Genomic DNA, 15,702 nt, shown 5'->3' on the forward strand with positions numbered 1-15,702 from the left:
CTAGCTGCCGCATTCTGGATTAGTTGCAGTTTCCAGGTCACCTTCAAAGGTAGCCCCACATAGAGCGCATTGCAGTAGTCCAAGCGGGAGATAACCAGAGCATTCACCACTCTGGCGAGACAGTCCGCAGGCAGGTAGGATCTCAGCCTGCGTACCAGATGGAGCTGGTAGACAGCTGCCCTGGACACAGCATTACTCCTACACCCCTTCAAATAACTGTTTTTCCTGCCAGCAGAAAAAAAGCTAGACATGGAACAGGATGAGGGTACAGTGGTACCTCGGGTTAAGTACTTAATTCGTTCCGGAGGTCCGTTCTTAACCTGAAACTGTTCTTAACCTGAAGCACCACTTTAGCTAATGAGGCCTCCCGCTGCTGCCACACCACCAGAGCACGATTTCTGTTCTCATCCTGAAGCAAAGCTCTTAACCTAAGGTAATATTTCTGGGTTAGCGGAGTCTGTAACCTGAAGCGTCTGTAACCCAAGGTACCACTGTACCACAGACTTTAACAGCTGAGGAGGCGCACAGCCCTCGTGGCTCATTCTGAATTCCAGGGTGATGCTGCTACAAGATCTGAAACGTTTGTCGGAAAGACGACACAGGCACGGGCTTGGAGACTGCCGCACTAGAATTGGCAAGTAGAACATTAAAAAGACCTTTCAGACTCCTTAAAAGATCTAAGGAGATGGCTGAAATTGAGCTGCACCGCTGAATTTGTGAGATAGATTTACCTTGCGAGCTCGCAGCAAGGAGAAGTGCTCTGTGATACCTTTCAGGGGAAAAAGGAACTCTGCGTTCCAACTGGGAATTTATTTGTGGAGCGTCAAGCTACTTCTGCGAAGCTTTCTTTCACCATCATTCCTTTTCTGCTCTGCAATGCAATCTGCAACTATGTTTTATTTGAAATGCATAGGGTGTGCATCGGTTCAAAGCAATGTTGTCATATTGCCGTTTGGTTTTTTTAATTAACCCCCCCCCCAAAAAAAAAATCTTAGGGATGCCTGACTATAATTCAACACGGATATTGTCTCTGTGACACAGCACTTGTGGGAAAGGTTATGACATGCCTTACTCGCAAAATATGCAGGTTTCAATCCCTGGTGTCCCCAGGTATGGTTGGAGAAGACGCCTTTGTCTGAAATCTCAGACAGCTGCTGCCAGTCAGAGCAAACAATATTTAGCTAGATTGACTCCGTACAGTGCAGCTTCCTGGTGTTCCTATACATTCTGATGAACGCACTGAAATAACCTTGCACAAGCATAAGTGTGTGAAACATATTCGCCATCAAATCTTTACCCAAGTCCAATGCAGAAATCATACAGGACAGGTGCGTCATCCAACCTCTGCTTAAAACCCTGCAAGGAGGGAGTCTACCACTACAGTGGTGCCCCGCAAGACGAATGCCTCGCAAGACAGAAAACCCGCAAGACGAAAGGGTTTTCCGTCTGCAGAGGCGCTTCGCAAGACGAATTTCCCTATGGGCTTGCTTTGCAAGACGAAAAATGACGGAAAAAATCGAATTTTTTTTTTGCTCCAAAACCCCTTATTCTGAATCACTAAGCTCCTAAAAGCATTTTAGCAGCAAAACCGCTAATCCCCCCCCCAAAAAAGCCGTTTTTAGCCCTTTTTTAGCCAATAGCGCTAATAGTGCTACTCCGTCAATGGGCTTGCTTCGCAAGACGAAAAAACCGCAAGACGAAAAGACTCCCGGAACGGATTCTTTTCGTCTTGCGAGGCACCACTGTACTGTTGTTTCCCTACGATGACTTTTAAACTGTAAGCTCCTTGGGGCAGAAACCGGCAGACCGATGGGCCTATACAGAAAAATATTAACATGCCTTCAACTCTTTCCTTCTGCTCTGGACCCAAGCTAGGATGCAAGTAATTGCTCACTGTTCCACCTGAATCCCAGCGCACCTGGCAGTAAGGCCCTTAGTGTCAGGAGTGCGTGCAGGAGCCAGCCCTGGGACCAGTAGGACTTCGCAGGACTGGGGCCTTCCTAAGTTTGTTCTGGAGAGGCAAGGTGCGGCCGCACAGGTGAGGCCGCTTGGTAACTCGCTGCACCTGGTGGCAAGAGCCGGGAAGGGATATAAAGTCAGCATTTCCCTTCGGCTCTTTGCCACAGCAACACGTTCCCTGCCTTGCTGTGGTTCGCTTCTTGCTTCCTGATCCTCGGACCTTGGCTTTGTGACTCCTTGCTTCTTGACCCTCGGACCCCTGGCTTCTGGACTCTCATTCCTGCTACCACCTGCCATCTTGCCCCTGGTCCCAACGTCCTCAGCCGGGACTTCAATCGCCCGTAGATCGGACCGTGACACTTAGCATGCATAGATCTCTACAGTCACGACCTGTACAGTCCCTGGCCCCTGTGGGGTTTGGAGGACCCTTTAATAAATTGGGGTGGGGGAGCAATTTTTCAAAAAGCGTCCCCCTATATGTTCAACACCCCCCCCCCTTTGACCTATCTTTCCCCATCCCAGTTCTCCCACTCTGCACATTCAGACGCAAGACACCTGCTCAAAAATCAGGGCAACGATCCTAAAAGCATGTTACTTCGCAGCAAGCCACTCTGCTCTTCTAAAGGGGGAATGATGCGTAAGTCATGTGCTAATGATGTGCGCAGTTTCTACACAAATGCCACTTCTATGTAGAAAAACAGGTGCAGAGCAGCCACGAGGGACGTCTAAATGAGAATGGATATTGTTTGTTCCCTTGGAGACTGAGCCACTTCTACTGGAAATTCCTAAATGTGATGCTTGGAAGTCGTTAGAATGCAGAAGCCTGACAATCTATACTTTTTTTAGGCTTCGGTGCAATTTTGCGCCAAATTAAAACCGCACGGCTTCATGGGTAGCAGACAGGGGGATGCAGATACTGTTGAGGGCAGGTTTAGCTTGGCTTTTAAACATTTTCCTTTCTTATATACCCCACAAAACCCTATGCATTTAAGGGGGGGAGGTGTGCTTTAAAGGGGGGGCTGCAAAGGAAAGGAAAACCATTTGCACTTTGCTATCGACCTGTGATGATTAAGTCTAAATTGCAAGGTGTCACGTTGACACCCACTATGCGATGCAAACACAACTCGGGGATCGCGTGTTTGTTCAGTGCTTCCCAGTTTAAAATCTACAACAACTGTGAAGGATTCTTTTGAAAAAGAGCAATTTGTCTCCACGGTGCAGTTATTTGCTCAAATTCACTCAGTGTCTCAAAAGTAAGGGGGGGGGGGGATGAAGATGACCAACCACCAAAATACCACCAAACCACTGCACTTAGCAAAAGACACTTAAACCACTTATGAATGACAGCAACAAAAAGGGGGGTGGAAGAGACATGCCATCATTTAAAAAATATTTGTCTACATAAAGTGAGGAGTGTGCTTTGCCAAATAATTGCACAATCGTCTGTGCTTGACCAATATCTGCTAGGAAGGTCAAAGCTCAGGAAACTTTTGCCCAACATGGGGCTCAAACCGACAACCCTGAGATTAAGAGTCCCATGCTCTACCAACTGAGCTACTACTAATAATAAACAATAATAAATTTAATTTATACCCTGGCCTCCCCGGCCAGAGCCAGGCTCAGGGCGGCTAACACCAGTAAAATTACAGTAAAAACATAGGGGGGGAGGATCAAATTTAAAATACAGGTTAAAATGCAGCCTCATTTTAAAAGTAGCCCATAGATCAAAACCATAAGGGGAGGGAAACATAAGGGTCAGACTGAGTCCAAACCAAAGGCCAGGCGGAACAGCTCTGTCTTGCATGCCCTGCAGAAAGATGTCACGTCCCGCAGGGCCCTAGACTCTTGTGACAGAGCGTTCCACCAAGTCGGGGCCAGTACTGAAAAGGCCCTGGCCCTAGTTGAGACCAATCTAACCACCTTGCGACTTGGGACCTCCAAAATGTTGTCATTTGTGGACCTTAAGGTCCTCCGCGGGGCATACCAGGAGAGGCGGTCCCGTAGGTACTACACAATGTACCAGTGCTCTGACTCCCTATAGGGCAGCACCCTATGTTCCTGATTCCCTCTGAGGGTTTATAAGCCACTAGGAGGAATTTGAAAGCCTGCAGCTTCTCATCCACTTCATCCTTGTCCACCTGCAGACCAACTGTGCTGAGCTGATTATTGGTTGTGCTACTCGTGAGCAAGCTGCTGGCCCAGCAGCTTCCTCCTCACCCGAACAAAGACAACTGTTGTCCCAACAGCATTTATGGAAGCAGGCAAGGCATGCATGCAAACAGTAGCACATCGCTGGAGTTCTGGATAACACAATTGATGGAAATGGGCATTGGAGATAAGGGAACAAACAGCCTAGACAAAAACGCCCGTCTGGTTCCACATATCTGCAAAAAATGCACACAAACACACACACTTTCACAGCTATACCAGTTCTTTCATCCTATGCAATGCAGCATCTGCGCAAGGAATTTGTTGGCCTCATTTGCCTTCACGATTTTGCAAAAAAAGGGGAAAAGCACAGATAAAGAACCATCGGCGCTTTTGATTCTGATCTCAGTTGGTCATTAAAATCCTGGCACAGATATTCCCTTTCAGGCTCCGGACTTGGCAGGACCAGGCCCACAGCAGAAACGGGCTGTTAATTCTAAAACCACAAAACCAAAGGGGATTCTGGCACGGAAGAAAAGCAGTACGAAAACAAGCCCCAGGACTTTAGGCCAAGAGAGCCAGCAAAAGAGCTCTGGCCCATCTTGGGCTGCCCACATTCTCCCCTGCCCTGCCTTTCTCTTCCTGCACATCACCCCAAACTCCCAATATCCTAGTCTACATAAATTCCGGCCAACAGATGCACATTTTAAGAAACTGCCCACTGCCGATTTAATCCAGACAGCATGAAAGGAGTTGGACTCAGAGGGCCAACTTAAGACGGCCATCTATTTTTTGTGGGGTGGGTTGCGTGACTGCCGCAAGCTAATTATTTTATCCAAACCAATTGCACAGGTTGGTGAAACTGCTCCTGGATTGCACCACTGCAAACTGCAGGGCACAGAGTTTGCAAGCTTGAAGGCTTCCCCATGAAAAATGCACTAGAAAAACCTTTCCTTACAGCCAAAAGAAACTAACCTGTTGCTCTCTGGATGAAGTTTGAGTCCACCACCCGTCAGCCCTAGCCAGGTCATGAATGATGGGGTGTTGAGTCATGTATTTATTGCACTTATGTAACCCCCTCCCACCCAAAGGAGCCCAGGGAGGCAGGCAACAAGTGATAAAACAACTGTAAAAACCTCTTAAAAGCAATTCCAATACAGTTGCGGTCTGGGAAAGAGGTCAACTCACAAAAGCTGGTTGGAAGAGAGAGCTCTGCAGCCGACGGTGAAAACACAACCAAGACTATGCCTGTCTGATTTTCAAGGAGAGGGAATTTCAAAGGGTAGATGGATACCACAATGCTAGAAGCCCGATTCTGGGTATAAGGGCACCTGTTAAAAAGCAGAGACATCACCTTGCCAACAAAGATCCATATAGTTAAAGCTATGGTTTTCCCAGTAGTGATGTATTGAAGTGAGAGCTAGATCATAAAAAAGGCTGATCGCCGAAGAACTGATGCTTTTGAATTATGGTGCTGGAGGAGACTCTTGAGAGTCCCATGGACTGCAAGAAGATCAAACCTATCCATTCTGAAGGAAATCAGCCCTGAGTGCTCACTGGAAGGACAGATCCTGAAGCTGAGGCTCCAATACTTTGGCCACCTCATGAGAAGAGAAGACTCCCTGGAAAAGACCCTGATGTTGGGAAAGATGGAGGGCACAAGGAGAAGGGGACGACAGAGGATGAGATGGTTGGATAGTGTTCTCAAAGCTAACAGCATGAGTTTGACCAAACTGTGGGAGGCAGTGGAAGACAGGAGTGCCTGGCGGGCTCTGGTCCATGGGGTCACGAAGAGTCGGACACGACTAAACGACTAAACAACAATAACAACAAGAGCGCAATGATCGATTAGGTATAAAAGGGGTGAGACAAACTTTCAGGTATCCTGGTCCCAAATTGTGTACCAAAACCAGCACCTTGAACTTAGCCCGGTACCTAACTGGCAACCCAGATAGTCCAAAACAGCTGGAAGCTCACTGGCTCCCCATCCCTGCCTTATGAGGAAGATGCTTCCAACCTCCTTGATGATATTGGTTTCTGAAATCGCTCTCTTTGCTTGCATGCCAGGAGAAAATGGTACACTGAGCAGTGTTAGAAACTCAGATATATAAGTTAGTCACCAAATGGCACCTTAAACCTAGGTTGCGGTCGCCAAAACAGAATGTCTTACGCGCCTTTTTTAAATAAAAATAAATAAATCAGTGAGGTTTATTAGTTCTATTTTGATTATTCATTTCTATGCCGCTTTGTATTTTAAAGTAAAAGTTTCAAAGTGGTTTACAACACATTAAAATAGCAAACGAAACGATCCACAATAAAACCAATTTCAAGCTTCAAGGAAAATATTTCAGCTCCTTCTCTATGACATTTTGCTTTCCCTGTATTTTATTTACCTACTTAATTTATAGTATAGACCCGGGAGATCAGGGTTCGAATCCCCACTCAGTCAGGAAGCTCCCTGGCTGACCTTGGAGCCAGTCGCAGCCTCCTAACCAGGCACAGGCAACCTTGGCCCTCCAGATGTTTTGAGACTACAATTCCCATCATCCCTGACCACTGGTCCTGTTAGCTAGGGATCATGGGAGTTGTAGTCCCAAAAACATCTGGAGGGCCGAGGTTGCCTATGCCTGCTCTTAACCTACCTCACAGGGCTGTTGTGAGGATTAACTGAGGGGTAGTGAACCATGGATTCCTTGGAGAAAAAGGTGAGAGATAAATGCAGTGAATACGTTCTTCTGCTTACCTGCTTAAGAAAGCTGGAGGGACCAGCCAGGTGGAGATACTTAACACCCAGAGATCTCCACAGTCGCAGTTGGGACCTGCGCCAGTTGCAAAACTCGCCTGTCTAATTTCGAACACTGTACACGATGTAGGAGAATCTCATCCTTATTAATTCAAGGTTTATTTCCCACGCACTCTCGCCAAGGACAGCTCAGCGCCATCTATGGAGAAGGAGAAATGCAGGCCACCTGATTCCTGCTCCACACGTAACAGGCAGAACTGAACAAGAAGAACGCTTAGATTCACCTGGATAGGAGTTTCCTCTGCGAGCAGACGGAGGAATTCAGCCCTAATTACCAAGCGATGCCTAGGCAGCTGCCCGCAGGGAGCTTCCCGACTGGAAGGAAAGCTTGTTTGATTAGTCTCTTCCAGCTTGTCAGATTGGCAGGGGAGATGTCGGGGTTTAGCTTTATTAAGGAGGAAGAGGTGAAGCTCATCTTTCTCCCGCCTGCGTGGAAAGGACCTAATAAAAGTGTTTGTTTGGTTTTAAAGCAAATTAAGCAGCCAATTTATCAGCAGGAAAGTAATGCAACTTCAAAGGCTGCAAATAGGTGTTTTTTGTTTCGTTTTCATAAATGCCTATTATTGCATTGGCTGGTAAGGATGCTGATAATAAATGGGATCAGAGCAGGTGTGGAGGCCAGGGGCTTAAATTTCCCCTTCCACACCTGCTTGGATTCTGTTAATTACCAGTTCCACACATTATTAGAATCATAGAATCATAGAGTTGGAAGAGACCACAAGGGCCATCGAGTCCAACCCCCTGCCAAGCAGGAAACACCATCAGAGCACTCCTGACATATGGTTGTCAAGCCTCTGCTTAAAGACCTCCAAAGAAGGAGACTCCACCACACTCCTTGGCAGCAAATTCCACTGTCAAACAGCTCTTACTGTCAGGAAGTTCTTCCTAATGTTTAGGTGGAATCTTCTTTCTTGTAGTTTGGATCCATTGCTCCGTGTCCGCTTCTCTGGAGCAGCAGAAAACAACCTTTCTCCCTCCTCTATGTGACATCCTTTTATATATTTGAACATGGCTATCATATCACCCCTTAACCTCCTCTTCTCCAGGCTAGACAGACAGACAGAGCAGGTTGCATATATATCACACCTTAGATCAGGGTTTCCCAAACGTGGGTCTCCAGCTGTTTTTGGACTACAAGTCCCATCATCCCTGGCCCTGCTAGCTAGGGATGATGGGAGTTGTAGTACAAAAGCAGCTGGAGGTCTAAGTCTGGAAGCCCTGCTTTAGGCATAGGCAAACTCCGGCCCTCCAGATGTTTGGGTCCACAATTGCCATCATCCCTAGCCACTGCTCCTGTTATCTAGGGATGATGGGAATTGTAGTCCCAAACATCTGGAGGGCCGGAGTCTGCCTATGCCTGTTTCAGACACATCATGTGTAGCTTGGCTCTAAGCATCATCGACCCAGGAAAGAGAGCTGGGTCTCTGGGTTTGACATTTTATTATACGTGCTGGAAGCCGCCCAGAGTGGCTGGGGAAACCCAGCCAGGTGGGCGGGGTATAAATACTACTGTTATTGTCACTATTATTATATGGGCAGCAGTGGTGCTCATTCTGCTGTTCTGCTAGAGCATCAGAACTGCCCCCTCCTCTCCCTTGCAGCCCCCCCCCCCCCGGCAAACCCCTCAAAATCCAGGTCACTATTATTATATGGGCAGCAGTGGGTTGTACCCAGTGCTGTTCTGCTAGAGCATCAGAACTGCCCCCCCCCCAGCAAACCCCTCAAAATCCAAAGGGTATGGGGACCCTGCAAAGTAGATTTTGGGTGCCTGCAGGGAGAGGAGAGGGAGTCCCGCCATGCAAGTGAAACTCCACACATACAACACTGGAGACATGCCAATCATTTGAAACTGACTGGGGGTTTGGATTTGGATTTGATATCCCGCCTTTCACTCCCTTTAAGGAGTCTCAAAGCGGCTAACAATCTCCTTTCCCTTCCTCCCCCACAACGAACACTCTGTGAGGTGAGTGGGGCTGAGAGACTTCAAAGAAGTGTGACTGGCCCAAGGTCACCCAGCAGCTGCATGTGGAGGAGCGGGGAAGCGAACCCAGTTCACCAGATTACGAGACTACCTCTCTTAACCACTACACCACACTGGCTCTCAGGGTGGGAGGGGGGGGGAATCTAATGTAGACATTAGGCTGGAGTGTTTCCAACCACGTCAACAGGTGTACAGACCTCCACCTGTGCAACAAGATTTTCTTTCTTACTCTCTTCTCCCCTTGCCCCATGCCCCACAAATCTGCTAAAAAGGATTGGGGGATCCTCCAGCCCAGAACAGATTTTTTTGGGGGGGCCACCGGGAGAGAGAAAAAGGGGGAGGTGGCCAATCAAATCCCTGCCAGTCTCTCTTAATCCTACACATAAAGACAGTACAGAACAAAAAAAAACTAAACCAAAAACTGAAACCGAATCCCCTTTGCTGAAATTCATTCCTTTTTCTCAGAAGAAGAAAAAATAAGCAAGCAGCAGGACTCTGCCTGGTATAGACAGGTAAGGCAGAGACATAATTGCCCTTTAATAAGAACAACAGGAGGCTTGGAACAAAATCCCGCAGCTCATTCTTCCGTCCGCCCTGTCGCTGTACCAATGAAAGAAAATTACCTCCCACTGGCTGTGCAGCAACGGCTCCTCGGCTCACAGATATTGAGCCAGCTTTTGCCAACCTGGCTGTCCGCCAGGCGTTTCGGACTACAACTCCCACTGGTAGAGGGTGGTGGGAGTTCTAGCCCAGAGCCTCTGGAAGGAACCCTGTCGGCTACTCCTAACCTAAGGCATACCTTGCATGTGTATGTTAAGGTCATTAAAAGTGTTTTTGGACTACAATTCCCATCATCCCTGGTCCTGCTAGCTAGGGATGATGGGACTTGTAGTCCAAAAGCAGCTGGAGAAACAAGTTTGGCAAACCCTGCACTAATGCAGCTTCAGAGGAGCACATCGTTGGTTCCACGTCATTCCTGGAATGCAACAATACATTCTCCAGGCCTCTTAACCTTTAAGGAAGGCACGGGGGACCTTTGTTGCTGAACTACAATTCCCATCATCCCTGGCCATTGGCTATGCTTGCCAGGCATGATGGGAGTTGTAGTTCAGCAAAATATCCGGAGGGGCAAAGTTTCCCACAGCTGACCCAAGGATTTCTGCTCTGCTTTCTCACAGCGTCACACTTGAGTCACTTCACGGCCTGCGGCAATTTTTCTTGTTTCTATTCTGGCACAATCCTCGTTAAAAGGAAAAACAAGGGCGCATTTATTAAGCACTTCTTCTCTGCTATAAATCCCCAGCGCTTCAAAGGCTAAGCCAAGGCTGACAGGAAACATCTTCCTTAGGCTAGTGTGTCTTCCAAAAGCTTTGTGGCTTCAACCGCTGCGCCAGATATAGAACTCTCCCTCAACCTTGCCTTGCAAACCGGTTATATATCGAGGTGAAGGGAAATAATATTTTTAGTTCCTCGGGTGCCTGTGTCAAGGGCTCGAGCTACCTGGCACAGGGAACACCTCAAACCTTGCCAAATACAATGATATATTTAAAGGAAGATATAGACTGACCTACAGCGAACATGAGGCCTGCGCGGCTGATTTATCCTGAATTTGAATGAAGAGACTCTTAACGGGTGTGGTTCTCTGGTGCAAAAAAGACTGAGCTACGGATAGTTGGTTGCTGAGGGAATCTGTTGCCAGGATTGGAATTTCCAGGTGGAATCCTGTGCTTGAAAGGGAAGAGGCATCAGAACAGCTCCATCCAATTGGCTTCAGGCATGGAAATGAGGCTGTCTTTATCCTCCTTTTTAAAAATGCAATAGGTCTTCCGCATCACGCACGCAGATGCATGCCAGAAAAGTACACGTTTCTGATCTGGCTCTCTGTGGCAACGTGCTACAACACAAGCTGCTTTCGGATAGTGCGGTTATCTGAAATGGCTGCAATCATCACCCAGGTGGGAGTACCAATATGCTTTCTAAAAAAATAAAATAAAATAATCCAAATCAATAGGTTCTTGCACAGCAAATGTATTTGGAAAGGGGGGGGGGGGAGTGTAACAACAACAACATTCCACCCATCATTTGTGATCTCTCTCCAACAACACGCTGGACACGGCCTTGGTCCAGTATATCTCCACCCCCATCGTTCTGCCTGGACACTGAGGTCCAGCGCTGAGGGCCTTCTGGTGGTTCCCTCACTGTGAGACGCCAAGTTACAGCGAACCAGGCAGAGGGCCTTCTCGGTAGTGGCACCCGCCCTGTGGAACACCCTCCCACCAGATGTCTAAGAGATAAACAACTACCTGACATTGAGAAGACATCTGAAGGCAGCCTTGTTTTAGGGAAGCTTTTAATGTTTGATGCATTACTGTATTTTAATATTTTGTTGGAGTGGCTGGGGAAGCCCAGCAAGATGGGCAGGGTATAAATAATAAATTATTATTATTATTATTATTATTATTATTTAGTTGGCTATAGCTGGTTCCTCTACTGAAGTAGAAAAGCAAGCAAAAGTCAGTGTGCCAATATTTCACCTGATCAAAATTATCCTGCAGCTAACACTTAAGACTTTCATCATTTCCAGGTCACATCCAGTTTAGATTATACAGCATGCGCTCAGTCACAGGGCTCTGTTGAGGCGTTGCTGCCGCCAGTGCCTTTTTTCAGCTGCAACACACCAGAACGCAGTCGCGGCACCTCGCAGGTGTGTGCCATTGCAGGCAGGTGCTTCGCCCCGTCCGCTTCTTGCCTTTACGTACTTCTGGGAAGCCCAAAACGAACACTCCAAGTCAAAACAGGCAGTGTGTGCGAGTCTACACTTTTTCAAGATCAAGGACTCCACTTCACTCCTGGCTGCTCCTTTCCAAGCTACAGGACGGGGCCAATTTCCTTTTCTTCCACCCATCTCCCGTGTAGTGGCGGTGGGCCTGAAGCTTTCTAGCCAGGCCTCTGCTGTTGCATGTGTGCGCACTTGCGCAATGGCCATTCTGAGCTGCCCTAGCCATCCGCCCAAATCTAAGAGAATGAGAGCGTCAGGGACACATTGATTTGGCCTTCACCAGAACCAGGGGCGACTCCCAAACCAGCTAGGCAGTGAACGTGGCTGTTGTCAAACCAGCATCTGTTCAAGGTCTGCCCCAAGTCGCCCGCTGGCTTACTGCAACAACTTCACGGTGGGTTCCTGCACCTGTTTTTTCTTGAAAAACAGCACTGGCTGATGTGTATTGATTCAGTTTTGTTCAACACACCACTGGCTTTCAGTTCGTTTCCAAGAACTGGTTACTAGCCACAAATCCCAAAATGGCTTGGCACCAGGATATCTAAAGGACCACTTCTCCTTCATATGAGCTTTCCTACCCACTGCAGTTTTCCCAGTAGTGATGTATGGAAGTGAGAGCTGGACCATAAAGAAGGCTGATCGCCGAAGAATGCTTTTGAATATGGTGCTGGAGGAGACTCTTAAGAGTCCCATGGACTGCAAGAAGATCAAACCTAACCATTCTTAAGGAAATCAGGCCTGAGTGCTCAATGGAAGGACAGATCTTGAAGCTGAGGCTCCAATACTTTGGCCACCTCATGAGAAGAGAAGACTCCCTGGAAAAGACCCTGATGTTGGGAAAGATGGAGGGCACAAGGAGAAGGGGACGACAGAGGACAAGATGGTTGGACAGTGTTCTCGAAGCGACCAGCATGAGTTTGACCAAACTGCGGGAGGCAGTGGAAGACAGGAGTGCCTGGCGGGCTCTGGTCCATGGGGTCACGAAGAGTCAGACACGACTAAACAACAACAACCCACTGCATTCTGCATTTGGGACTTTTATTGTTGCCTTCAGAGGCACAGTGGGCTGGGACTCCGAACAGGGCCTGTTCTGTTGTGGGACCCAAGATGGTCCAACACCCTTCCTCGCAAGCTCCAGCTAGCTTCATCCTAGGCGGTTTTTGGGCAGGTTTACTATTCTGCCAGGCATTTGATCTGAATCAAATTTCTGTTTTCCTTCTGAGTGTGTATTAAATGGCTCTATCATAATGCTGTGTGTGTGTGTGTGTTTATCTAAGTTTATAATTGAAAGACAACAGAGGGACTTTTGGGGGCTGAACACACCCCAAAAAAGGAGATATTATAAACAAAGGAAACAATTAAAATTCCAACAGAACTTATTTCTAAGGGCGAGTCATGACACCTGTCAGCTTATTACTCAATAATTATCCACAAGTGATATCCCGAATGTGTGAAAATAACTACTACAGGCAGATTTTTAATATCACAGGTTATGACTCACGGCTTTCAGAACACATTTTAAAACAGAAGGTAGGTTAGGAACTCTGGGCGATTTGAAGTAGGCTGGCAAGGACCTGATTCCAAACTGCTTCGCAATGAGAACAATAGCACTTCCTCCAATTATTCAGCCGAGATGGAGAAAGCTCTGGTCGGGACAGGAGCGGGTTTTTGTGTAGAAAGGACTGTGAGTTCAAATCTGGTCCTCAAAAGGAATTCCTGGGCTCCGGGTTCTTTGATGCTGAGCGCATGTCTTTTCAACAGCTGGCTCAGGTAAGATCCAGCCAGCTTGACGGCTGCCGCTCTCCCCTGCTAAAAAAAATCCGTACCCACAAAGCACGCGAAATAACACAAATAAAAGGCGCAAGGCTGTTCCAAGCAAGCAGCAATTGGCATGCACAGCTACACCTTGTTGTGTTACATGTGAAATCAGTTTCCCGTAACCACCTCTTGGGTCCACTCAAGCATATCCGGGTCTTTCCCAGTTCCTACTTTTGAAAGCCAGCACTGCAGAGATGACGCGCCGAGTGCGGGACGACTTGAGACGGCAAACACTTGCTCTCGCCTAGCCCTCCATAAATCAGGACTGACAACAGTAGATTATTACTCATTCAGCGTAGAGCATTCTTGGGGCCCGGGGAGTGCTGGCATCCTTCCAAGAGCTGGTGAACATTGGTTCATATACATGTAAATGCTTTATTTTTCTCCGCATAGGCAATTTCACAAAATGAAACACCAAATTAGAGAAAAGCCTGGTATGTGTGTGTTTTCCCCCTCCCTGTGCTTGATGTCTGTCTCAGATACAGAAAACCATTATATATATATATATATAAAAGGATCTCATCCCTTCTCCACCCCTCTGTTCCCCCCCCCCCAACACACACCCCAGATTCAACAGGGAAAACTCACCACTTCCTTTGATAGAAAGACAATTTTGCTGTGGAAACATGAAAGCATTCCGTATAAATATTAATCATGGGCACTGTTCTGGAGTTAAAGGAGGACAGGCTTATCCTAGGCTCCTGTGGCGATTTCAGTTGCCCAGTGTATACTGATGAGGTTTTCCGACGCAGGGAGTCAGCGTTCTAAATTAAGGTGCTTTTCAGCAAAAAAAAAAAAACAGCCACCAGCATCGGGGGTGGGGTGGGGTGGGGTGGGTTAAGGTCCATAAATCCCACTTGCAAAACAAAACGCCATGGCGCCCTCCGGTTCTGTCTGCCCCTCTCATTTTTCTACAACTGCATTTTTTATTTTTTGGGAAGGTTGCCTGTTTTAGGGATGCTGCTTGCTTTTTGGGTCTGTTTCATCTGTTTTCAAGTGTGGTGTAGTTGCCTGTTTGGAGGCAAGGGTTCTGAGCACCGCCTGCTTTTCCTTCTGCGGAATGGGTATTTTTTGGGGGGTGCCCACAACCCATTCCACATGCAAACCGTGTTCTTTGCCTCACAGAGCTCTGATCCCTTCCCAAAAGGGCAGCTCCAGCTAAACGGAACAGGGCTGGTCCAAGGCATTTTGCTGCCTGAGGCGGAGGATATGACGCCCAAGTATCTGGAGCAAACTGGACGGAGCTGGACCTTACTTCAACACTGGCGACAAGACCACACCCTCTTTTTGTGGGGCACGGGGCAAGCTATGTGACACATAGACACCAACCCCTCACCTGTGCTTCTCCCCTCCTGCATTTGCCGCCTGAGGCGCCTTGTTCGACCCACTGTTAGGGCTGGCCTTGCCAGAACGAAGGAAACAGCAGTCTTCTAGCTGTTGCTCCAGATTAGCAACCCACAGCCGCATGTGCACCCATGCACTTAAAGTTAAAGTGTGTAGCTTTCCTGCAAGGAATCCTGGGAACTGCCATTTGTAAAGGGTGCTGGGAATTGTAGCTCCATGAGGGGGAAACTACACTTCCCATGATTCTTTGGGGGGGGGGGAATCCTCTTGCACTAGTGTTAGTACTCGCCCTACTAATGCAATAGTTTAGTTGAATACTGCCCTTAGTTGTTTGCCCCATTTTTCACTTTAAGGCAAAGGTGCCCAAACTTTTCCCAAAGAGGGCCAGATTTGATGAAGTGAACATACGTGAGGGCCGACCAAGGTTGTTGAGCGTTCTTTAGGATTGAACTTCTTGAGCTTTTTTTGAGATTTAACCCCAATAAATAAACTGCCACAGGGGCCGGATAAAACAGGCCTGAGGGCTGGATTAGGCCCCCATAGCAGACTTTGGGCATGCCTGCTTTAAGGGGGTATTTTTGGGCATTTTTAATTTGCTTTTGTCTTCTTGCACATTGTTATAAGTTATTTGCTGGTTTTAAATTACATTAATATGCTGCGGAGGGGGGCGGGATTACTTTTTATTCCTGCTTTTCTACCCCACCCCGTATTCTTTCAATAAGAAGCAGTTAATGAACACTCTATATAAATGTTTGATCAAGACGCAAATCCTCTTCACAAATCTTATTTAAAAAGGAGCCCGCGTTCAAGTGTTTCTTATTTTGTATACGATACAAATTCTACCTCTTTATTTCATTTTACTAGGCAATT

The 15,702-nt window shown here is 47.5% G+C and overlaps 1 protein-coding gene across 4 annotated transcripts in view; it reads right to left on the bottom strand.

The window, feature by feature from the left end:
- Positions 1-15,702, bottom strand: part of SMCO4 (single-pass membrane protein with coiled-coil domains 4) — a 50,210-nt gene that overhangs the window by 12,456 nt on the left and 22,052 nt on the right. Inside the window, exon 1 of one of the 4 annotated variants that reach the window (XM_083436955.1) lies at positions 10,459-10,604. The exons of 2 other annotated variants lie outside the window; for them this stretch is intronic. Coding sequence is in view for 1 of the 2 variants with exons in the window: in XM_083436954.1 (XP_083293080.1) it covers positions 10,463-10,471 (9 nt within the window). In the remaining variant the exon portion in view is untranslated. Of the gene's footprint in view, positions 1-10,458; positions 10,605-15,702 lie in introns of those variants that run through there. One more of the 4 variants, XM_083436954.1, reaches the window with a different exon arrangement.

This window comes from Podarcis tiliguerta (genome assembly GCF_965153285.1).
Source record: "Podarcis tiliguerta genome assembly, chromosome: 4".
Lineage (NCBI taxonomy): Eukaryota > Metazoa > Chordata > Lepidosauria > Squamata > Lacertidae > Podarcis > Podarcis tiliguerta.